Source organism: Chrysochloris asiatica, unplaced genomic scaffold (assembly GCF_000296735.1).
Source record: "Chrysochloris asiatica unplaced genomic scaffold, ChrAsi1.0 scaffold00007, whole genome shotgun sequence".
NCBI classification, from domain to species: Eukaryota; Metazoa; Chordata; class Mammalia; order Afrosoricida; family Chrysochloridae; genus Chrysochloris; species Chrysochloris asiatica.
In genome coordinates this window covers 6,553,174-6,563,175 of record NW_006408525.1, presented here as the reverse complement: position 1 = coordinate 6,563,175, position 10,002 = coordinate 6,553,174, and the positions used below count along the sequence as shown (strand labels likewise).

The 10,002-nt window shown below is 46.3% G+C and overlaps 1 protein-coding gene across 3 annotated transcripts; it reads left to right on the top strand.

The window, feature by feature from the left end:
- The first annotated feature begins 2,205 nt into the window (after positions 1-2,205).
- On the top strand, positions 2,206-9,289 carry ZNHIT3 (zinc finger, HIT-type containing 3). Of its 3 annotated transcripts, XM_006832350.1 has the most exons (5): positions 2,206-2,291; positions 2,372-2,403; positions 4,768-4,854; positions 6,007-6,084; positions 9,111-9,289. In XM_006832350.1, the coding sequence occupies exons 1-5, from the start codon at positions 2,206-2,208 to the stop codon at positions 9,287-9,289; spliced, it is 462 nt and encodes a 153-aa protein (XP_006832413.1). The 3 variants fall into 3 exon arrangements, with proteins under 3 accessions (XP_006832413.1, XP_006832415.1, XP_006832414.1); XM_006832352.1 differs by lacking the exon at positions 9,111-9,289 and having other exon boundaries at positions 6,038-6,075; XM_006832351.1 differs by lacking the exons at positions 4,768-4,854; positions 6,007-6,084.
- Positions 9,290-10,002: the final 713 nt, after the last annotated feature.

The window sequence follows — 10,002 nt, the reverse complement described above, 5'->3', positions numbered from 1 at the left end:
GGGGTGGGGTGGGGGTGGGGGGGTGGACAGCTGGTGTCGGAACTGGGGGAAAGATTGGAAGGTAGAGGCTTATCTTGCTTCATTGGAATCAGCTTGGGCTGTTGATCTTGATTCTGCTTCCCTTTGAGAAGTTAGAGGTCAGATGCCTTGCCATGCCACTTTCACAAATGTGGAGAGTTGTGGATTAGTCATAAGCATGTGTTATTGTTACGAGGAGCAGCTGGTGAGCTCGAACAGCCAACCTTGCAGTTCAAACCAACTGTGCATTCCAGTGCATTAACCTACAGCGCAACACCAGGACTCCAATAAGCATGTAGAAACCCAGAAAATGTGTCTGAGAGGATGCTGATACTGATCCTGGGCCCCCTTTGCCCAAAGGCAAGGACAGGGTATTACAGCAGCAGAAAGAAGCTGAGATTTAAGAGTAGATTTTCTAAAGGCATGTGGTACACCATGGGAAGGTGCTGGGCAACTTTTTAAAAATAACTCAAAAGTTCCAGAGTATGCTTAAACTTGAATCAGGTCAGTGTGGGTAGCCAGTGTCCAGCTGGTTGTTCCCTCCTCTTCCCTCCTAATTCCTTGAGCTGGCTGGAAGCAGGCGTGATGGGCACTGGAAAGAATTTCCCCTGGACAGCCAGTTGCAGGTGGAGCCCTTGGCTGGAGAGGTGTCCACTTTGCTCCTGCCTACCTGCTCGCTTATGTCTGCACTCTTGACACCCTCTGCTGCTACCTGTCGATGTTTCAGGCCTGCTCTGTATGCAGCTTGAAACCTGTGTGCCACGTCTAGCTCTAACCCGTCTACACCAGGACCAACCTTGACCTGAAGGGTTGTCTGGTGGGGGTAGGCATTGGGCTTCATGCACATCATTTGACCCTCACCGAGGATGTAGCAGGGGGTGGGGTGGGGGCTTCACTTCACCTGGAATGAACTGGGAGGAGACAGATCTCCAAAATCCATTCTCTCTGAATTACTAGCTCTTCTTGCCATTCCACACTGTGCCCTGGAGCACGTGGCAGCCTTAGGCATCTACTGTACCAGGCCAGTGGGTCCAGGAAGAGCTGGGATGTAGCAAGGGCTGCCAGAGGGCTCTGTCTTTCGCATTAGCATGAACATCTAGTTGCTATGCCTGGAGTCATACTCGTCCTTCTTTGCTGGGCTGGCTGCTGCCCAGAGGAGTGGTACTAGGCTTCTTCATGGTCCCCAACCTCACCATTTCCATAGCTGGATCCACCTTCTTTTCTGGGCATTGGAGGACAAGGGTCATGGAGGTCCCTTCAAGCTGGGAGGCCATCCAGAGAAGACAAGGGGCATCTTCTCTGGTTGGGTGTGTAAGGAAACAACCCTAGGAGCTGCCTCTTTTTGCTGAAGTTTCCAATTCCAGAGTAGCAGGCAAGAAAATTAGTATGGTTTGGATGCCTTTGAGCTTTTGAGGAGATGGAAATTGTGGGGACTGTTCCTAGCCTTAGGACTCGCTCAATAAACATTTGCCAGGGAAGGAACCCTGCTTTTCTTACCTTTGTGAAAAATAGCAGAGACTGGGCAGGGCAGGGCAGGGCAGGGCAAGGCCCTGTGTGCCGATTGATCTAGCCCAGTCTGCTGTGGCTTGTATCTAGAGTCCTGGTGTGGCACTATAGGATAAGCACTGAACTGTTAACTGTCAAACCCACTTCTCCTTGTAATCCTATACAGGGTCACTATGAATCAGAACCCGCTCGAGGGCTCTTAATGACTACCAGTTTGAACCACAAGGTAGGCAGTTCAAACTCACCAGCCGCTCCTTGGAAACTCTATACAGGGTCGCTATGAGTCGAAACCAACTCCACGGCACTTAACAACAACCAGTTAGAGGGAGAACCCATTGCCCGCGAAGATTCAGAAAGTCCAAGTTGGAAAGCGCCTTAAAGATCATTTAGCGTCACTCACTCACTTTACTTGCGGGGCGTGGGCAGAGCTACTTAGCAAGTTTTTGACGCTGTGACTTAATCAGGGAAACCTCCAAACTAAGTAGCAGATGTAAATCGAGTGCATCGACGTTCTACGTGACTGGGCTGGAACAACGAGCGGGATCATTCCATTGCTTTTGTCTTCCATTGAGCGCTGAGCGCTGATTGGTTCTGCTTTAGGAAACGAAAAGAAGGCGTGAGCTTAGAATCGGCTAGTGCAGAGGACGCGTGAGTCCCAGCTAGTCTTCGGAGAGACGCGCCATGACGTCGCTCAATTGTAGAACCGTCGTCTGCGTGGTCTGCTTGGAGAAACCCAAATACCGCTGCCCGGCCTGCCGCGTACCCTAGTTAGTGTCGGGAGGGAGGCCGGGAGGCAAAAGATCTGCGTAGCCTGCGGGGCTGACTCGGTTTGTTTTCTTTGTTATAGTTGCTCGGTCACCTGCTTCCGGAAGCACAAAGGTAAGGTCCAGACGCCCCCTTCTCGCGTGGCGCAACCCCACGTTCCTCTCCGCCGGCGACTCGGGACCTAGGAGCCCGAGTTTTCCTGCGCCTGATCTACCGCAGCCCCTCCCAGCCCTTCTTTTTATTTATTTATTAATTTAAAAAAATGTTTTATTGTGAATTATGTGATAGTTTACACGGGAGAACATTAGTTTTACACTCATCCTAGCGTATATCGTTTCATTGCCGTTGTTACAATCTCCATCATGCATCATCAGCGAACCAAAGGGTACACCCTACAAGCTTGCTCCCCCCGCGCCCGGTCGGCAGCACACAGCCCCTCTCCCTCGCAGGGTCTAAAGCCCCCAGCTGTTCCATCTCTCCACGTCATCGTCATCGTCTCTGCCCCCATCTCAGGCACCACTGCTTCTCTGCCAGCCTTTCCTGTTGCATCTCCCTTTCCCATCTGCTTGGGACCACCCTCCCTAGGCCCTTCGTTTCTGCCTGTAAAATGCCTTTCGTTCTATATGCCCTGTCCTTCTTTTGTTTTTTTAAACATTGTCGATTCCTTTGACTTTCATCTTAGATTCTGTCATAGCCCCTCACCATTTGATTTTCTACCCTTAAATAATGACTTATTTATCTGGAGCATTTTCAAAAGAAATCTTAGAGCTCAAGATAGGAGAAGATTGACATTTACCAGCTGGAAACAGGGTTGGAGATTTGGGATCCCCAACACTTCTCTCTTTATCTTCCTTGTGAGTGATCTCCAGGAACCCAGTGTGCAATCAGAACTCCCTGCTGCTGCCAGGGTAGATTTTTCTGGAAACGTACATTTGAGCAGTTCATTCCCTCCCTGAAAACTCTGTATGAATGATTCCCCAGCATTTAGGGCAGATGGCTTTATTCTGTCTGAATTAACTTTGTTCTCTAAGGGGCATTTAGGAGTTTTGGTGGTACAGTGGTTAAAGCATTAGGCTGCTAACCCAAAAGTTGGCTGTTTAAATGTAACAGATGTGGCAGCCTGCTTCCATAAGGATTTACAGCCTTATAAACCCAAAGGGGATGTTCTGTTCTGTTCTGTAGGGTTGCTAGGAGTTGGAGTCAACTCAAGGGTGATGTTTTCACAGTGTTTTTGTTGTCACAGTAGCTGGGGTACTACTTAAACTGTGGGGGAGTTTCAAGTAAATGTCTTGTAGGACAGCATGAGACTTCCACACTAGAGACCTTCCACCTTGGATACGTACGCCACGATAGTACTGTTTCTGAGAGAGTTTTCTGTTAGTTATAATTCCTTACTCCCATCTTCCTGTTCTTCACTGTAGTGTTTCACGAGTCTGGTCCAAAGCGTAACCCCTTCTCTCTGTCAGGAATGTTGCTCTTGACACCTGGCAAAGCTTCTCCCTCCTAGAGCCTTCTTGGTCTCCTCTCTTGATCCTATTACATGGATTTAAACCCACCCCATCTTACATTAGGGAGTCCTAGTGTGGTCCTTTGGGTTAATGCGCCAGACTGCAAAGCCCTTTGAATTGTAAGGTCGGTGGTTCAAGCTCACCAGTTGCTCCTCGGAAGCCCTATACAGGGTCGCTATGGGTCAGAATCGACTTGACACTTAACAGCCACAACTTCTTGCCTTACCTGTTGTCTCTGGCTGCCATATGTGATATTGTTGTCTGGTTCCTTATTGCTTCCATATAATACTAAACCCCTGGAAGATGCCCTGGTGACTTTCTCACCTGTGGATTCCCAGTGGATGGTACATGCAAATTAATGTGGGGCACTTCTGAGAAAACAAAGTCAGTATGCTGCTTAATCCTGGCTAAATGGACTGATAGCTGCAAAGTACAAGGTTCAAGCCTGCCAGCCACTCTGTAGGAGAAAGATGAGACTCTCTGCTCCTGCAAAAATTTAAAGCCTCAGAAACGCTATTACAGGGTCGCTGTGAGTTGGAACTGACTTGACCGCACTTGATAATGAGCTCTGCTTTCCCAGCCCTCCTACCAGATGCAAGGTTGTTGTTATGTGCCGTGGAGTCGGTTCAAACTCATAGCGACCCTGTACAGGTTTTCTGAGGCTGTAAATCTTTACGGGAGCAGAAAGCCTTATCTTTCTCCCACGGAACAGCTGGAAGTTTAGAACTGCTGACCTTTTGGTTCACAGCCCTATTCGTAACCACTACGCTACCAGGTTGCTTGTGGTGGTCCTTATACAGCCCCTTGATTTCATCTCTCACTTCCTCCACATCCATTTCCACCCACACAGCCCTTACCCAGTATGTCTGTCTGTGCTCCCATAGAAGCCAGCTTTGGTGCTGGGGGGAGGGGAAGGGCAGGGACAGCTGAGATGGTGATGGTGTGTGTTTGAGATTTGTGTCTCTTTCAGAACAGTGCAACTTTGAAACTCATCCTGTAAAGAAAAAAAGTTGTTTGTCTCTATCTACAAACACGACAAAGGCTGTGGAAAACAAAGGTGAGCTGATTGATTTAAAAAGCCAAACAAATGGATCTAGAAAGGCTCTCAAATAGAGTAGGTTGGAAGGAAAGGAAAAAAAGAGGAACGTGGCTTAGGTTAGGAAATCAAGAACCCCAGGCTTCATTAGGGGCAGAAGCCTCTTTAAAAGCCTGGGCACCAGGAGTGGGGACACACGTTGTAGGGGGCATCGATAGGGCAGCCTGAAGACATTATTCAGAGAAGGAAAAATAGGGTAGGAAACCAAGAGAAAAAAGGCCACAGTAGAGGTGTGGGGCCTGGGGTGGGCTCTGCTAACCTTCTCTTGTGGCATTAATTGGTTCTCCTCTATGGGCCTGGCTTGGGCTATCAGTTCACCTGAGCTAGGTCCAGGTAGCAAGCTTCATTGGTCCCAGCACTCCTTGCTGCCTGTACCTCCTCAAAGCTTACAGTGACAGAAGGATATTATTCTATCCATGTCTCCAGACTTTGTTTTTAATACCTCCTGTTTGAAAACAGCCCTTTTTAGTGCCACCAAAAAGTAATGATGATTCACGTCAGAAGGATAGTCTGTTTCTGCCCTTTGAGAAGTTTCTAGGTGGAGCTCAGGCAATGCCAAGCAATCCTTGCAAATGCCAAAAGCAGAAAGTATTGACTTTTGTGAGTTTTTAGAGTGCCTTGTGTTTGGGCTCATGATTGGGCTGGAACCACGGAGCTGGAAGGTGGGTGATAAGAATTGGAACAGGCTCCAAGGCCAAAGACTGCAAGTGTGTGGGATAGTAGGATGTATTTGCTAAAGTCACCAGATCTGTCTTTCACTTTCTTAAGGGAAGTGTTTGTGTAGCCACACGTTTGTTTATCCCTACTGTGTACCCTTTGTGTGTGTGTACATACATGTTCTTTATCTACTAGAGGAATTTAAAACTCAATTGTGTGAAGCTTTCTTTTCATAAGTTGTTGTTGTTAAGTACTGTGGAGTTGGTTCTGACCCATAGTGACCCTGCACAGTGTTTCTGAGGCTGTAAATATTTATGGGAGCAGAAAGCATCATCTTTCTCCCACGGAACGGCTGGTAGTTTCGAACTGCCAGCCTTGAGGTTAGCAGCCTGATGCGTAACCACTACGCTACCAGAGTTCCTTTTGTAAGTAGGTGACTGTTATATTCTTCCCTAGATGAGTCAGCTATAGCTGATTTCCTCAGTAGTGAAGAGGAAGAAGACAGGATCTCTATGCAGAGTCTAAAGAATCTAGGTAAGTCTGTGCTGTGCTTCTTTCTTTTTTTGCCAAACTTTGAGATACATTTTTTTAAAAATACTGTGTTTTTGGTGAAGATTTACACAACATTTTAGGTTCCCATTCAATAATTTCTGCATAAATTGTCCAGTGACGTTGGTTATTCGCAATGCATGAATATTCTCAATTATTTCTTGCATTTTGAAGTAATTATTGACTGTTTGGTCTCATATGTTGTTAAGCGCCTTGGAGTTGGTTCCTACTCATAGCAACCCTGCATAATGTTTCTAAGGAGCACCTCCTGGGTTTGAACCGCTGACCTTAGATGTTTTTTAAAAAGGAACAGAGTACTACTCAAAGGTGATCTTTATTTTGTGAGCCAATCTGATATTTAGTAAAAATGGTGACCTTAGGAAGTAGTTTAGTTTCAAAGTCAAAGAGTACCCAGGGCAGTTGTCTTGGTTGAGATACTTGTAATTTTGTACAGAATGTAATTTTCAGTTACTCAATACCTTTGCCTGGCCTGCAGGACCCTCCCTCTCTCTGTGGCTACCGTTCTGTAAATCCGCAGGGCCTGCCTGCCCGCAGCAAGTCCCTCTTCCAGAATCTCCCTCCTGGTTTTGTGCGCTGGAAAAATTTGGCTCTTCCTTCAAGGCATAGTTTTAAATTTCCTTTCCTCAGTGAAACTTTTGGCTTTTTGTCTCTCTGAATGAGGCCCTTTCTCAGTTTCCCGCAGTGCCTTGGGCTTATTAATATGGTGTGCCTCTGTGGGTTAATGCGCTGGACAGAAAAGTCAGTTTGAACAGAGTGGTTCAAGCTCACCAGCTCCTCCTTGGAAACCCTATACAGGGTCGCAACCGACTCAGTGGCACTTACAACAACAATACATTTGTAATTTCTCTGACCAGCCGATCTGTAGAGCAGGGACCTGTGTTTATCCCATGTTCCTTGTGTTCAGTTTACAACCCAGCCATTAGTGCAGGTTCGTAATCACAGAAATTGAATTTTTAGAGGAAAGATGGGTGTTAATAATGCCCAGCATTTTTGCATCATTTCATTTAATAACTCATAATGGTCCCATTGTGTATGTAATTAAAGGTGGGCATTCCTTTTCACTCTTCTTTTTCCAGATTCAGTTATTTGCATAGTCTCTTAGTGACTATTAGAGTCCTGGTATGGCACTGTAGGATTAGTATTAGACTGCTAACCATGTCTAGCAGTTCAAACCCACCAGCTGCTTCTTGGAAACTATATAGCGGCGCTGGGGAACACCCGGCCCACAGGTCATTTGTTGTTAAGTGCTGAGGAGTTGGTTCCAACTCCTAGCAATCCTGTATAGGGTTTCTGAGGAGCGGCTGATGAGCTGGAACCTCGGACCTTGAGGTTCAAACCAACTTTGCAGTCCAGCACATTAATCTGCAGCGCCATGGCAGGACCTCCCACAAGCCATATAAAGCCCATGAATTCATTTGATCTAGCCTTGCGAAGGCAACTGCAGTTTCAGCCGTCACATTTTTGTGGTTAGGTGCTATCAAGTCGGTACTGACTCATAGCGACCTTATGCACAGCAGAATGAAACACTGCCCGATCCTGGGCCAACCTCACTACTGTCTCTATGCTTGAGTCCATCGATGCTGCCAATTGGCCAATCCATCTAACTGGGGGTCTTCCTCTTTCTCTGACCTTCCACCTTACCAAACATGATATCCTTCTCCAGTCACTGGTCCCTCCTGACAATATGTCCGAAGTATGAGAGACGAAGTTTGGCCATCTTGGCCTCCAAGGAGCACTCTGGCTGCACTTATTCCAACACAGATCTGTTGGTTCTTTTGGCAGCCCATGGTAATTTCAATATTCTCCTCCAACACCATAACTCAAACACATCAATTTTTCTACAGTCTTCCTTATTCACTGTCCAACTTTCACATGCATATGAGGCTATTGAAAATACCATGTCTTGGGTCAGGCGCACCTTAGTCCCCAAGCAGACGTCTTTGCTCTTCAACACTTTAAAAAGTTCCTGTGCAGCAGATTTGCCTAATACAATCATCACATTGTTGTTAAGTGTTGTTGAGTCAATTCCGACCCATAGTGACCCTGTATAGGGATTTCAGGGGTGAGTTAAGTGTTTGATCAAATATAGCAGTCTAATTTTTCAGTTGATAATTTTGTATGACCCACGAATGATATAATTCAAATGGCCGTTGGCAGCACATAGGTTCCCCACACCTGCTGTACAGGGTCATGATGAGTCAGCCGACTCAACAGCACTGAATAACTAGTAGCAATTAGGCTGAAGTTGGAACTGAGCTGGTATTGGTGGTGGTAGTGTGCTATCGAGTTAGTTCCGACTGATAGCAACCCTGTATAGAGTTTCCGAGGCTGTAAATCTTTACAGAAGCAGAAAGCTTCATCTTTCTCCTGCGGAACAGTTGGTAGGTTTGAAGTGTCTACCTTGTGTTTGGTAGCCCAGCTTGTAATCCACTATGCTAGTTGTGAAAAAGTGATGTAAATCTTAGTGCACCATACAAGGAGCCCAGGAGTCTAGGTGTGGCTCTGTAGGAGAAGCACTAACTGCTCAAATTCACTAGCTGCTCCTCGGAAGTGACTCGATGGCACTTACTATGGCCGTGGGTTTGGTTTCTTGGTTTGGTAAAACACTGTGCAGATATGTTAGTTATATATGGGCCCTGCTTCATGTTGAATCCCATGCCTTTTTGTTTATATCAGTATTTGGCCCAACTATCCTCTCCCATTGAGAACATTTATGCTTATAAAGAAAATAAAACATGCCAACAATTTAATGCTGTGTCTCTGAATTTGTGCTGATCTTCTTGAGCTGAAATGGAATGCAGTTACAATATTTATAGCAGTAAGATGCTGATCTCTCCTTGTTCATGTGTTAAGCATTGGGTTAACTAATGGGTAAGGGGATACAGTATCTTAGAAAGGTGTTCATTGCATGTGAAAGATGTAGCTTTCAGCTATATTCACCTTAGCCCTCTTGGCACTCAGGTTGTCTTTGTTTTTTGTTCATTTTTAAGGGGACTCTGCACTACTGAGGAGTTTATTGCTTAATCCACACCTTAGACAATTGATGGTCAGCCTTGATCAGGGGGACGACAAAGCAAAGCTCATGAGAGCTTATATGCAAGAGCCCTTGTTTGTGGAGTTTGCAGACTGCTGTTTAAGAATTGTGGAACCGTCCCAGAATGAGGATTAAGATGGATTCACCCTGCTGCCTGCCTGAAGCAAAGCGCACCCCCCCTCCTCTCAGGAGAGACCAACTAGAGTGGAGAAGCCTGGCTGGATCCCTGCACAAGGAACACGACATGAATTCTAGGGTGCTGGCCGGTGGATGTGGAGATGGTCTCCTGTTTCGGGCAGGTGGGAGTAGTCAGAGTGGCAGATTCTTAACGGGGAGAAATTCAACACTGGAATGGTTGTTTTAAAATGTTTTATTTTTGGTACAGTTAGGATTGATATCATAAGTGGTATCATTGATCAAGTTTTTATACGTGGTTGAGCTGAAACTTGACCAGTGCTGCTAAATAAAATCAGGATGTGGCGGTTTTATCGTACATTTCATCTTCTTGGTTCATGATACTCTAATGATTTGAAATGATATTAAGTCAACAGTTGTGTTAAATACTAAGTTTCATTCCTTTATCAGGAACTAAATGACATTTCAAGCTGATCTTGCCCGATTCCTTCCAAAAATGCTCATGAGGAGTGGGGGGTGCTCCGCTGTAGTGATGGACAGCACCCAGGATGCTGAGTTGAATTTGTGTGTGTAGTGTAGGGGCCCAGGGCTCTGGTGCATCTTATCTCCAGTTTCATGACTCTCAGCCTCCACGTCCTATCAGTGCCTGAGATGGGTTTGCGGTTGCAGCCTGGCCTCTAAGGCAGGAAGCAGCTCGTTTTCACATGCCTTGT